We start from the raw sequence: 15,291 nt of genomic DNA on the forward strand, positions 1-15,291 counted from the left end.
GGTAACAGCAGGTCTGCATTCCTGCTAGAACAATTAGCACATACAGAGACAGGAGGGGATCCTCTGTCTGAAGATTAACAGAAAGAAGAGAAAAGAACAGTGTTTCTGAATGCTCTCATTTTCACACAGGCTAGCATTTTTCCTTTAAAAGGCTGGATTGAACAAATATAGGATAAAAATCAAAGTTTCCTTACCCAAATCCAACTGCAACTTCTGGGACTGAATTGTATGGCAGATGAAAGCTGGAACTGATTTGGAACAGGACTGACATAGAACAGCCTCCACCCCCCCCCATTTCGTAATTTTTACGGGCATTTGGGTTCACAGAAACATATTGCTAAGCGTACTTGTTTGAAACAATTCCATCAACTTCCCTAGTGAAAATCTGGGTGCAATAAAATCAATAGCAGGAGTTTGCCAAAACGAGGGGAGGGCCTTGCTGCTGCTCCTCTTCCTACCCCTTTTTTAGGGCACATGAAACCATGACTGAACCTGTAAACACGGGTTTCATTTCCAGCAGTCTTTTTATGCTGGGTAAATTAAAATAAGCTCGTTATCTCATGCATCTGTTTCAAATAGCATTTCTTTTGCCATGAAGAGAGATTAAGATAAAAATGGTAAGATATTTTTGACTTAAACACAGTATTTGGTCTTTCCACTGAATAACTATAACATTTTTAGTGTCTCAAAACCATTTTAAATGAAATGCAACATAACTTTTAAAAAAGTAATATTGTGCTCATTTCTGCTGGAGATACCTACTACAAATACAGACTTTGTTTCTATAGTAATTCAGACTGAAGCATATAGAAAAATTGTGCTAAAAAATGAAATTAACACATTAAAGTATCATTAATTCTCATTCTAATACAAACAATGAACACTGAAGAGTAGTGACTATAACAAAAAATGCTAAATATGCTTTTGAATAAGAAAACTCACCTGAGTGGTTCCTTTTTAAACCCCACAGCAATGTGACTTCCATTTCCTTTACAAGCCATGGACAAGTCAATTACAAATAGAAAAGTGAAATTAACTTTGAAAGTGAACTTCTTGAACTTTTGAATTTTATGAGTTCAAGCACTGTCATATTACCAGAAATAGAGATTTTTGTTCAAACATAGCAAAAACACCCACAAAATTCTTACTACTTAAAATTTGAACTTTTATTAAATGAAGTAACACGCCTGAAATGTCGTAGAATACCAGTTCAAAAAATGTGACCAGTTACAAATATCTAGTCAACACAGTCTTCGTGATATTTAAGTCTAAGGCACCCTCCAGCGTTTGAAGAAGAAACTGCACTTCTAACAAGTGAGCAAGCAGCTGAAAAACAGCATGAGCAAGTGTTCCTGTCAAAACAGAACATCCTCGATTCATTCACAATAATTACACATGATCATGTATCAGTAATATGACAAAACCATGATGGAAAAAAAAAAATCTGTAGAAGGACTTTTCACAGATTTGTATTGGATTTATGAAGGTGTTTGCTTTGTCTTTAAGCACACCAAGTTGAAATATACACTACAGTGTGCAAGGTACTATAAAAGTATTTCTTATGAAGTCTGGTATTGATAATTCTGCACGAAATATGATCTGCATTTATACAAGAAGCCTAAACAAATATATGTCCATGGTAGGGAGAAAAAACAAAACAAAACAAAACAATGTATCTAGAGGCAAAGTCAGTTTTGTAATTAATATCATACAAAACAGGAAGGCTATGTCCATGGCAGTTCGCTGATTTTATGTTAAAAAGAAGAATTTTTGCACTTGTATCTTTGTTCTTTCTAAAACTAACCAATTATAAGATGTTTTCTGTACTTGACATTCAAACAGAGTTCAACTTTTCAAATTTATCCAGTTTCTGCCTACAGAACAGACAATCATGCCTACTAAAAGGACAGTGTTGTAAGTTAATATTAGGTAGATCTGCACAAATGATTGTAAACCAAAAATGATTTGAAATAAAACGAAGGCTGGAAACCAAAACTGCTTTCATTCAATGTCTTGAGCTTGCTCCTGTTCATACAGTCAAACAAAACCTACACATACAATTTAAGTGGTAATGAGGTAACATGCTTTGAAATAAAGTAGTTAGGTCTCAATTAAGGGGAACTTCTTTATTTTTAAAAGCTCTTGTTTTATGTATGTGTTCAGAATTTTAAAGTGCATTAATTCACTGAATTAGTGATTCAAGTATCTCTCCTGATTAGCGATGGAAGTAAGAATGTATGTATAGTTCTGAACAAGGTCTGTACCCTCCTGGGTTCACCCTTACAGGCCTATCTGCAAGAGTGCTAGGGCAAAGGGATTTTCATGCTGTACCAACAGTCTAGTTAGTTAACTGATTCAGTTTCCTTTTCATAGGGTTTGAAAGTTCCCCTCCTCCTCCCCCCACCATTGTCTCTTATTCACTACACAGCTTAGTTATATTAGCTACAGCTGAGGAAGAAAAATTGGTTACCTTGTGATTTAGTAAAAAAAGTGACATTTGGCCAGTGCTGCACTTTGGTTCAGAATTAAGAGTTCTGTCTGGGAACACAGCTTATGTAACTTTTCCCAAGTATAGCTGAAGAGATCTTTTCATAAATTGAAAGAAATTATTATAGTATTGCTCAAAAATGTTAGAATATTAAAAAGATTACAAATAAACCTAGCCAGGGTGATGCAAAAGGAAGTACAAAATATTTTCAAAGAAAATACACAAGATAAATATATTTACACGTATACACATAACTAAAAAAAAAAACACATTAAAAAACAGTCACTGTCCCTGTAAAACTTACTACTGTGCTTAACTTCACACGCTGTAAGTATTTACAATGACCTTACATATTTAGCAAAGTAGTACACGTTTCTAAAAAACACTCACTGTTCGAACTTTGGCCCTTTTTAACAATTTTTTGTATGTTCTTATCTAGTGGTATTCCTTTTTGCAATAGCTTCTCTGATTTGACGATCAAGTTCACTTACAATATGGTCTTCATGATTATATACTCCCGTTTTCAACAGCGTATCCCTCTCTTCTATCAGACGAGATAGATAATCATCCATGTTATCATTTAATTTTCTAGAATGAAGACTATCCACTCGAGCAGCAGAATTATCTCTAATATCCTGCAATTGCTTTCTCTCTTCTTCTTGTTGCTTTAGCCTGATGTTGACAAAATAAGAATCAGAGGATGTGCCATATTAAAGACAACTGGTTTTCATATTAAGTCTGTAGGTTATTTATATACTGAAGTACTTAGTAAAATAAATCTATAAAAGGCAACAAACTATCCTCTCTCTAGGGAACAAGTAAAACAATGTAATACTTAAACTCTAACAATACCTTTTCTATATACACATACAACTATAATACTTGCTAGTAAGGCTCCTATTTTGATTATGCAAACAGCACTTAAGAGTTCAACATACAGAACCCCTACAGACAATTTTTAGAGGTCCACATTAGGGAGATAAAAACTTTTAATGTATTAAAAATATAAATAAAACTTGCCTCTTTCTTTTATTAATTCAGTAGTTATCCTTAGAACTGAAGGTTTTAAGTAGAAAAAAGCATGACACTATACAACTGTGATGATAACAGTGGCCTTAAAAATATATTTTTTTATATTGCAGTACTGTTGCATTTTATAAACGTGCAGTCTTTACCTAAAGGACACTCAACTGTGTTCTTGCACTGGACTGACAGTCAATTACAATCTTGATTTAACTGAACCTTCTCTTGTGCTAAAGCAGATGGCAGGGAAAGAATGGGGGAGGAGGGAAGGGAAAGGAATCTTACAAATGCTTTCATACCTGTTGAGTTCATTTCTGATATCATCCAGCTCTTGTCGGTCTGTTTTACCCAGCTCTTTTTCTTCTGCTGCCAAATAGCGCAACCTCATGTGCTCCAACTCTTGTTGCTGCTTTTTAAGGTGAGCCATTGCATTTTCTTGTTCACGCTAATGTGGGAAGGAGTAAAAACATAACTCAATTGACTACCTGATTAGATGTAGAAGTGCTAATTATAGTGACATGAGAAAAACTTCAGGAATGAAGTAATGACAATTAAGTGTCCAGCAGTATTAGAAATGCGGGAGACCAGTGACTACCACAAGGGTAGTAAACCCATCCACGCTGGATCAGCTGAAACCCAGTTCCATTAACAAAATAACAAAAATGTTACAAAACCTTTTAGAAACTCTGGTTTAGATGGTAAACATAAAACTTAGACTTGTGGAACTGCTCAAGACACGGACATTTATTCCTCTGCTACACAGTATTCTAAATTACAAGTTTAAAACCAAACCACACCCCTATCCCCCTAACAAACAACCCACAAAATATCCCAGAAAAATGCTAAATAGCTGCAGGAAGGTTCCATCATCAGCTCCATACCTAAAAAATAAGCTTTGAAATAAAAGCTCTGGTGACATTTCCTTTTACATTTGCCTAGGTCTATGTAAAGTCTTTGGTAACCTATTTGTTTGATTTAATGAAAACTATCCATTCTAAAAGTTTAGTGTATTTTTTTTTTTTTTTTGTCTGTTTGGTGGTCTTTTTCGCGGGTTTTTTTGGTGGTTTATTTGAATTTTAAGCTCTCTACAGACACTATAACAAAACTAGGGTTTGAGTCCACTACCAATTTGTGACTTTAAAATGTCTTAATGAGAAGCGTGGTCCTCTCTCCACCCATTCTCCTCCCAGTAATTTTCCATATGACCTTGCGCACTAACTCAATGCAGTCAGCCTTACACTCTGAATGAGACAGAAGACTTTGAGTTAAAATGGTGTTTCTTCCAATAGTTAAAAATTAAGGCAGAAGGTTACACAAACATCCTGGATCTAGATATATTGTGAACTGCAAGGTTACCTTTGTAATTTTGACATTGCTTTCATCTGAAATATTTGATTGTTAATACAATCAGTCTTATATTTATTATGGGCTTAAAAAAAAAAAAAAAGATAGTTTTGTTTGATACATGTGAGTGTATTCATTACACAATCAACCTAATAATATTTGGAAGAGTTTACTCTGGTAGTTTCCTGAACCTCAGTTCCCAGCATCTTAAGCGCTCCCTGTTGATGATCAGTAAGTGATAGGAAAGTCTGAATTTCACAAGGAATTTGTATAAACAAAGAGTCTAATTGTTAATATGATCAGGCAATGCAATAAGCTAAGTACTTCACAAGAAACCACAGCATGTATGTAACCCCCCAAATACATTTTTTTGATACTAAATTCAATACACTAACAAGGCAAATCGAATGTTAGAAACACAGTGGGACAGGTCAGAAAGCCTGAAGAACAACTTGTTAAAGAGACACATACTAATAATGAAACCAGAACCATGAATCCTGCCAAGGAGTCCACAGCTGATAGATGACTGAAGCATAAAAAAACCCCCCCACACTCAGGGGAGATAAGCCCATAGTCCTTCCTTCCCCACTAAGAGTTCACTGCAGAAGAACATTCTCATGTGAGAGGCTCCCTTTCTTACATGGGACAGGTTTGAAGACTCTCAGACTGAAGCACAATAGGTTTTAGAACAGGAATATACAAACAGATACAGCAAATAGTAACAAGTCACTACAGCCAGCTGATATTTATCCAAGAGTTTAAGAGTTCTAGGGAAACTAAAACACAATGCTTCAAGACTAACTGGAGATATAACATATCACTAAAATCAGTGTTGATACCACAGGTATAACTCTTTCTCCACTTCCTCCCTGCCCCCCCCCCCCCCCCGTCACCCCCCCCCCCCGCAACGAATAAGAATATCCAGCAACTACCAGCAGCACTTACTTCCACCATGGCCAAATTGGTTGAAACCACAACTAAAACCAAAACCAAAACTAACAGGATATATGGGTACACCTATTAGAATGAATCCAGTTTTTGTAAAAAAGTCACACTTCCAACTATTCTTAAAAACAAAAACAAACCAACCACACGACTCAAAAACACTAAAGAAATCACCTGCAATTAAACACAAAACTAAGCTGTCACAGAAGGAGTCCTCTCAGATTACACAGGGTTTACAAGACCAGACAAAGGCTACCATTTCCACAAGAGCAAGAAAGTAACAGTGGACTCCAGAAGAATCCATTCTTTGATACATTAATAAATGAGGAAGACATTCTGGAATAAACAGTCTGCTGCCAGTACAGAATTATTCAGTGGGGAAAAAGTGAATGTGAAGGAGTGGGATATTATGGGGACAAAAATATGAATTCATTTGAAAAGGAAACAGATAAACCAAGAATACATTCACTGATGTCTGTTAAACAGAATACCCTGAATGCATCTGCTGGTTCATGAGGTACTTAACTAATTGACTGAGAGCAGCTGGAAGACACTCAAAGATATCCAAGCTGAGTTTCAAGATCTTATGCATCTACTGCTGACCTATGTATAGGATAGATTGATATTTCACATCAGTTGGCTAGTTTTTTGTTTGTTTGTTTTTCCTACTCAATCAAAAGCAGGGGCTGAAAGCTAAAATCAGGTAAATTCCAACTAGAGACATGATTCAAGTTATTAAAAGAATGAAAATTAAACACTTAAGTAATATACCAAATATATTAGGAGCTTCTTAATCATCAAATGTTTTTAATTAAGATAGATATTTGTATTTTTAAAACTGCTACAAATCAAGCGTTATTGTTGAATTATTTAACAAAGAAAAGACAGAGGGCGCTTTTTTTTTAAAGTCACAGCAAATATCACTATGATATTATCTGGTTTCCAAATAGCTGGATAGGCAACAGCATCCAGACAGCAGAGCCAAATTCCAAGCATACAGTGGGTTATGAGGAGGAATATAATTATCTTAACTATTTTGATAGTTGTATTCGAGTTGTTTGCTTTGCTAAATGAAACAAGTTAAAATACTGCTGTTTGTCAGAAAAAAAAAAAAAGAAAAAAGTTGAGATTAATAGCTTAGGGGAAACGTGACCTAAAACTTCCAGTATGTTAAATCTCCTTTGCAAAGTTCTACTTTAGCCTCAGGAGAGCAGTTGTTGCCCTGTACATGTAAAACAAGTCTAGAAATTTCCACCTGTTTGTCCCTACAGGTAAAGAATCCAGTAATTCAGTCTCGTAATTAGCTACTGTTCCTGATCACACTACAAGTCTAAAGAAACTTGCTATACTTATCCCCATGGTAGATACAGCACATCCTGCATATTCAAGTTCTGGTTTTGGAATTAATTTGTCTAGTACAATCTGGTTTTGTATTATCTAAAAGTGGTAGGAGTCTTGGAGACCACACACTAAATTATATAAGAATGCAATTTACAAGCAAACTGTGTCCCCTGCAGAAAAAACCTCACTACTGTGGAGGATGAGGCTGACATCTTCCTTTTAGGTGATGTCAAAAACCCAGATCTTTAACAGAAGTGAGGACTTCTAGCAGCCATTATCTCATTTTTTTCTCCTTTTTAGACTTTCTACCTACACTGATTTGCAGACACAATTAGCCTCAGCCCAGTGCATTTTTGAAGACAGTAAGAACAGTATTCACTTTGGAAAAAAAAAAGTCTTCTTACTCTTTCAGTTCAGTTTATTCATGCTCTAATTGTCCCATTTTAGACTAGGACTACTGGCATGGAAAGCTGGGGCATTAATGTAAGTTTGTCAATTTTTTTGTATCTCAGTAATTCTACAAAAGAATTTTTTTGAAGGTACATTGAGCAAACACCACCTAAAAACAAAATACTGGTAAATTCATGCAGAGCAGAGTGTCTCTTACTACTAGCACAGCAAGATTTCAACAGGTCAGCAGAAAATTACATCCCAGCCTACTAATGAAACAGATTATAATAAGGCAATACACACAAATCATCAAATAGCTGTGACTACATTGAATAGAAGTCTTTCATGCAGTTTTTCAGTCTGGGGAGTGTATTATGAGTAATCTACATGGAAAGATTTTGCAAGTATTCTTACAGTGGCAGTTTCAGAGGAAAGATAACTGTGAGCTGGCCACAAGAAGCATGTGGGACTACAAGTTGCATGACAAGTTGACACATTACTAATTGAAACAGGAAAGTTCAATGATCTGGAGGTTTCTGCTGTTCAGCAATGTGCTCACAGTGGCAATATGATAGCAAAAAATGTATTTTAAACTCAAAGCAGTATACTTTAGAAGTACATACACTGAAGGTTAACAGAACAAAGCCCAAAGCTCAATCAGACCTGGAAGAAGACAATATTCCTAGTGCTTTTCTACTGATCAGAAGGCTTCTCATTTAATACATTGGTCCTTTATGCCCCCACTGAATGACTTAGTTATAGAAACATCTTTAGTGATGTTTATTAAAACCAAGGCAAGGACAAAAGAGAAAATGATGCAAAAGCCAAGGAGAGGTATAGGAAAAGCAAGGCTGAAGAATCCCTTGCTCAGTTCCTGTTCCTTTTGATGTTTTCCACTGGCAAAATTGTATTTAAAAAAATAAAAATCAGTGCCACTAGTGAACATGCTTGTTGCTTAGGATAATAGCCCTAGATTTGCATGGCAGTAAGTCTGCATAAAGAACGTGCTAAATTCTCCTTTTCACCACAGAGAAGAAAGGTTTATCAGTACATCAGTCCCCAGTCCAATGTGTAGGACTTGCTTTCAGATAAATGTGAATAGAAATTTATTTTTATTACTAATATAACAGTGATGTAAACATGACAAATATTTGGCATTTCCTTGTTTGGGAGGGGTGAGGGAAATGACAAGATTAATTTTAGTTCTGTAACAGTGAAAGTCAAGAATTTCTTTAGTGTGCCATGTCATTGCCCTGAATAATGACATTTAAGCACAATTATATTAAGTTAAAATTAAAAAAAAAAAAAAAAAACCACACCAAAAATCCCCAAACAAAAAAACCAACACACTTCCTGAGGCAAGACTTCCCCAGTGTTCAGTTTAAGACAGTCCAACTTGGAAAAAAGACAAAAGCAAGTGAGAATGGATTTTGCAGATTCATTTATGATGGATCCTGTGTGTTACTTAAGTTATACACTTTTTAGTCAGTAATTTTCAAATGTCTTTCCCAACATCAGTCTTTTACTACTTTAAAGGTCTGTCATAACAATTTGTAGGGTGCATAGCAGCAAACTTGCACTATATATGCAGCATTCATAGCAGAGCAACGGGAATCCATTTCCTAAAAATCCATCAAGACAAGAAGATGGCCAAGAATTTAAAACAGTTGTTTGGTAAGAAGTGAGGGATGCTGATTTTGAACTAATTTATATACAATTTTGTTACATGTTGAGGGTCCACAAAAAGACTCATTTGTGACAATGAGATAGAAGGATTTCTTATTCACAGTCATGAATGATAAACCGGTGCCACTGTATCAGACATTCAGGTATTAAACCCACTTTTTCCATCATAGTTAAACAATCCATTGTGCAAACACACTGGTTTTTTAAACCAGAAAAGGAATGAAACTGTACTGTATAGTAGTACCTGAAATTTAGCAGAATTTACTGTGAGTTCTTCCAAAACTAAAAACTAATATTAATAAAGCACTTCCACACATTTGTGGTACTAATCAATCAGTCCAACATTTCTAAAGCTGCTTGTAAGATCTTCGTTTTATGCTCAAACTTGAAAACTAAGTTATATTTGAATACGAAGTTTGAACATACATACTCACATGCTTAAAATTCTTAACTAAGACTTTCTGACATACTTTACATTTCCAGAGATAATATGCTCCTACAATACATCCTGAAATAAGCAACATTCTAGATTCATTTCCAACTGCCTATTGTAGTCACTCCAGCCGTTTTAAGAATTGTTAGAATTTTAAATTTTTAGAAATCTGCATTTTTACATTTCAGATAAGAGAACACTCCAGAATCATCAGCTGTTGGACTAAAGGCAACTTTATGGATAGAAAGCAAGACCCACTAGAAGCACAGAACTCTTGGAAACTTTATTCTTCCGTCGCCACTACCAGCAACTATCCCACAGTAAGCAGCCACAGATGAACCAAGAGTATCATGTGCAAACTACTTGGAAAACTACCTTTTCAAATATACTTGTAGTTGGCCCAGGTATCTTCTCCTCCACTACTTACCTAGCCCTGCTAGTCACACTATTACCATCGCTCACTTTCTTTCCTTTTCCCCCTTGGTAAAGCTTATCACCAATATTCCTGTCTCTAATTAATTTGATATTCTGCCATCCTTCTGTTACATCTCTATAAACAAAACAAAGCCAATCCAAACAAAGCCACATACTAGCTGTAAGATAATTTACTTCAATGTTTTACTACTTTTCTTCATCAGCTTGCATCTCTAATGTAGTGCTTGAGACATGGGATACTGTTCCAGGAGCTTGCATGGTGGGAACTTCGGTCGTGTTTTGACACCGACAGTACTACAGGACTATCAGCATTAAATAAAAATTAACCAATAATAAAAAAAACTTCAAAATTTCAATTATAATCAGATCATAAAAGAATCCCTGTATGCCACCAGGTGCTTTAGTTAAGAGGCTCTTCAATCAAGGAAGCACAATCTTTATTTTGCCATGGCTGCCTATAAATCCAAAAGGGAGATGTAAACATACATACACTAGACTAAACAATGGCTAAATAGCAGCCACTATTCACTCTCCCACTCACACATACCATGCAAGTCTGTGGGAAAAACTTATGATTGAAGCTAAGGAACTCAAGTAAAGTTTTCTGAAAATAACCCAGAGCTGACAAGTCAGTAGGAGGGCCTGGATGGTTTCAAGACACAGTTTTTAACCAAGACTTGGACCTACAACTGTGGGTTTTTTCCTTTTGTGCTTTTTTTTTTAAACAAAGATTTACATCCCATCCTTGTCTAAATTACTTATAAATTAATCAAATTAATTACTGAGTGAATAAGCAAGACACTGGACAAGACAGAGTGAACATCAGCCAGTCAATACAGTCTGTGTTGTTTTAAACAAATGCAACAGTGCTGGTTTAACAGATCCGTAGGGCACAAACACATTAAAAGACTTACAAATTTATTTCTCCCAGAACACTAAATAATATACGCAGGTAAATTCAGAAAGTTTCATTTTCTAGATTATAACACGGACAATCAATTGCTGAAAATGACACTTCTGTCAGCTTTGATTTTTGTTCTGAAACGTTTCTTGCACTCAGGAACTCAATTTAGGATCCAAGATCTCTGTAAGCATGTATGCAATTTTGCGTAAATGGATTGTTCTCAGAAATAATGTTCACATACATCAAAACTATGGAAGTCTCATTTGTGTAGTATTGAGATCTCCCAATCAGAAAACTTTGAAAGGTAGTTAACTTGTTAACACTTTTGTCTTCCTAAAGCTGAATAATAAAGTATTAATAGAGACTTACACTGAGTAACAAAGAGGGAAGAAAAGGTAGATAGTTAAAGTCTATTTTCACTCAGCTTTACAAACTGTGTTTGAATTCAGTTAACTTCTGTTAAACAAAGGTAAGCATGTGCCCTCATTTTTTTGGTTACCACTGGCACTATGATTAGCATTCAAAATCCTAGACATGGAGAAGTTTAGAGCATTTTCTATGAACAGTCCCATACCTCTCTATGTTATGTACTCCCTATCTCATACTCTACAAAATATAAAGCCATCACAGATGTGTGCTAAGAATTAGCTCCAAACTAAAAGGAAATTTTAATTAAGGAAACATTGACTTTTATGGCTGCAAATCAGAAGAGCATTTTAGTAAATGCTTAGCCTGTAGATTATGCTTCTTTAATTCACAAATTGACTGTACTAGGTCACCTTTGAGTAATGGAAATCTCTGTTTAAACATTTTTTTGGCAATGGGCACAAAGCATTAGATCTCTTTTCCAAGACTTACCAGCTGGGTTTTGTCATTAACATTTATTAACAATCTAAGATATGGCTTTCAGCGTCTAATCCTCACTACACAAATGTTTTGTATAGTTCTCTGGAGAGCTTTGGTGTGACAAATTACTGGCACAGATTACAGCCCTGTGGCTATTCACCAGAGGCAATGCAAAATTAACATGGTACTAATCCAACTTAAACAAGAAATTGGTCAAACTATGCACAATTGCACAAATCATCTGAACTACAGCAAATCTAGAATTCCTGAAGCAACAGTTTCCAAATTTATATTTAAAACACAGTAAATGGTTTTTGATCAGCTCTGCTTCAACTTTTATTTGGCTCTTTAAAGTCACTTAAATCCTTTATCAATTGGCTAAGTACAAGATGAAGCACAGGAGTACAAAAAACAGAAGAAACGACTTTGAAAGGGTTTGTTCTGTAGTAAAGTTTTACATAGGACAATTCACTGTATAGGCCAATTTATTTTACGGCTCAGACTTTCAACAAGAGGGTCTGTTGAAACCATTTATATATGTTAATAAATTCAGATCATCAGGTCTATGGTGATGAAATTTATAATACAAATCTGATATTGATATACACCAGCGTTAATCTGGAAGGTAACATTCTCTTTTATTCTACAGGAATTTTTAAATATGGCAGTAAGGAAAGTTATCCTGAACATTTCATGGCTGCTAAAGAAATCTTAATCAGAGGTAAGATTTCTATTTTTCCTCCTATCATCTTGTCAAGCACAGACGTTTTAGAAATTCAAGATGAGAATTCATTACTATTTTTACTACTAGGCAAAAAAGGACAGATTAGAAGACAGCAAATAAAGATGAGTTTTTGATTATTAATAGTAATTATACAGCACATTCACTCTCTTCAAAGAGAAATACAGATTAAAAAAGGTAATGATCAATTAGAAGACAGTCAACTTAGCCTTTTACTCTCCAAAGACTCAGTTCTCTAGTAGTAGGAAGGAAGTAGAAACTATAATCCTTAAAAGACTTTTCCTCAAGCAGGAAGTAGGTGTGACTACAGGTAATAAAAACCTTTTACTAAACTTGAAATCTGAAGTTTTATGTCTGTGTCAAGGTTTGTTCAGCAACAGGGATTAACAGTTTACTAATTTGTTTGTCAAGGCCAATGGAAATACTTGCATTCTTAACTATAGTTTAGCTAATGTTTGCCATAATTCAGGAAAGACAGGCAATGACAAAACAGAGGCATATGGATTCAGAGGGAATAAAGCTGCTACACCTGCAAGTTTCAAGAGAGTATTTTCAAGTCATATGTGTATGACTATCTACACATATACATGCATGCACACACGCAGGAGCTCTGATAAAACACAGCAGGAGAAAAGTATGTCATGTTAGCATGAGGTTAGGATTTCCAAAAGCAGAATAAAGTTTCACTTTCAGTTTAAATTTTTGGGAAGTTTACTTCGTTCACAGCATTCAACAAACCTTAATCTCTTGTTTCTGAAAGCTAAGATCTGTTTCTCATCTCTATTCTTCATTCATTTTATAATTAAAATACAGAACAGTTAGGACTGTAACTGACCAAGACGGTTGGGACAGGTGCAAAATATTTTCTGCGGAAGTGCCAACTGAGCATTATTGGTAATGAGATTAATAAACCTTTTATTTTTTTGAATCACACCTGCTTTTAGCTATGCCAGCCTTTGCAATCCTGAGTCTTGGTCTTTTCTGAGTTCAATGTCAAACTCAAACCAGCTTTGCTATTCTCATTTTTGTAGTAGGTATAGAGCTTTACTTTTGCAAAGACAAACACTAATAAAATGAAAACCACCACTAATTAACAGTAATTAGAAGTAGCTTCCAACACTACATTAACTTGGTTGTCTCATACGACTTAAGAAAACCTGCATACCTGTTTTAACCTTGCAAGTTCTTTCAAAGCCCTCGTCCATTGTTGTTTGTAGTGGAGCTTTGACTTGGTAGCTGACTCTAACTTTCTTTCAAGTTCAACCTAAAAGCAATTAAAATCATATCAGCTGAAGCAATAACAGCAGTAATAATAACTGAAAGAAATATATATACAAAGGGTCTGGTTTAAGAAACGTGTTTATGTAGCACAGCATACAACATCATCCAAAGCTGTCATATAAGATAACATAAATATTATGGCACATGAACATTTTCTTGTTTAAAATATAGCCTTATTTTTATTGGATAGCCGTCTATACAAAAAGAAAAAGATAAGTTTTTAGCACTAAATCTGCTGACATAACCTTTAAATTTAAGATTCTCAAATTAGCAACTCCTTTGTCCCCCCCCCCTTTTTTTTTCCAAAGCAAGATTATAAACACTAATTTAACAGAAACACTGGTGGATAAATCTTGCCTTTAAAAGGTGGGTAGATTTTTTCTTTCCTGCAGCTGATGGAAGATATGTGCTACACTATTTCTCTGAAATAGACATTTGTTCAAATCATTCTTTTAAAACTGTTTATCTCGTCTGAATCTTTGTTCTTACTATCGACATAAATATTTTTAAAAATGTTACACACTAAAAGTACATTGCATTCTGTGCAAAAAAAAATAATCAGTATTAAAAGGCAAATGAAAACAGTTATGAAGCACACCGAACACAGTAACCCAAGAAATGAAGCATTCTTAATAACTCAAAGGCAGTGACGTTTTCTTTTAATCAGATAAAAAAATATTTACTATTACATTTGTGGAGATCTTAAAGCACTGACTTTTTAAAAATGTAACAAAAGTAAAAAAAATATTTAGGCTAAGAGTTTTAAAAGTCTGTAGAAACAGAAGCATATTTTGAATTATTTGCTTGCATTATTAGAAGCTATTCAAGCATACAGTAACATGCAGACTTGTGATATAACACAGTATTTCATGCCAAGATGACTGGTTCATGTTTTTTCAGCTTATTCAGTCAATAATTTGCCTCAAATCTCACAACAATTCTGAGCATTAAATGTCCATATCTGTCATTTTAATTAAGCAAAATATCCTCCACAGAAGGCATGTACAATTTCTAAGAAGTGAACTTATGACAGTGATTTCATCCCAATAATAAGAACACAATCTCTTTTCAGAAATATTTCATAAAAAAAACAAACAATGCAGATAATGGAACACCAGTCTAAATTAATCCTCACAAGAAAATCCTCATCTTTATTTAGCTCTATAAACAGAATGCTCATAGCCCTCAGGATAAATCAAGGTGGAAACAAATTAAAGATACAGGTTAGGTTTTTTCCTGCCTAAGCCTCTCCTGCTTACTCTATAGAAATAAGTCTACTGTTGGCCTTATTTGTGTCTGAATATTTAAAGTCTGAAGAAATTGCTGGAAAAAGTAAAACAAAATGGAGAAATTAACCAGTTTATCATGCAATATTATTCTACATCTCCTGTATCAGTGAACAGACAATTGTAACAGTTTTCAAAGACTAGAAA

The 15,291-nt window shown here is 34.8% G+C and overlaps 1 protein-coding gene across 1 annotated transcript in view; it reads right to left on the bottom strand.

The window, feature by feature from the left end:
- Nucleotides 1-1,141: 1,141 nt before the first annotated feature.
- Nucleotides 1,142-15,291, bottom strand: part of CEP120 (centrosomal protein 120) — a 39,876-nt gene continuing 25,726 nt past the window's right edge. Inside the window, exons 19-21 of the mRNA XM_065860711.2 lie at nt 13,743-13,841; nt 3,811-3,956; nt 1,142-3,160 (exon numbers count right to left, since the gene is read on the bottom strand). Of these exons, the coding sequence (XP_065716783.1) occupies nt 2,920-3,160; nt 3,811-3,956; nt 13,743-13,841 (486 nt within the window). The 3' untranslated portion in view covers nt 1,142-2,919. The remainder of the gene's footprint in view (nt 3,161-3,810; nt 3,957-13,742; nt 13,842-15,291) is intronic.

The sequence above is a fragment of the Patagioenas fasciata genome, chromosome Z, assembly GCF_037038585.1.
Source record: "Patagioenas fasciata isolate bPatFas1 chromosome Z, bPatFas1.hap1, whole genome shotgun sequence".
NCBI classification, from domain to species: Eukaryota; Metazoa; Chordata; class Aves; order Columbiformes; family Columbidae; genus Patagioenas; species Patagioenas fasciata.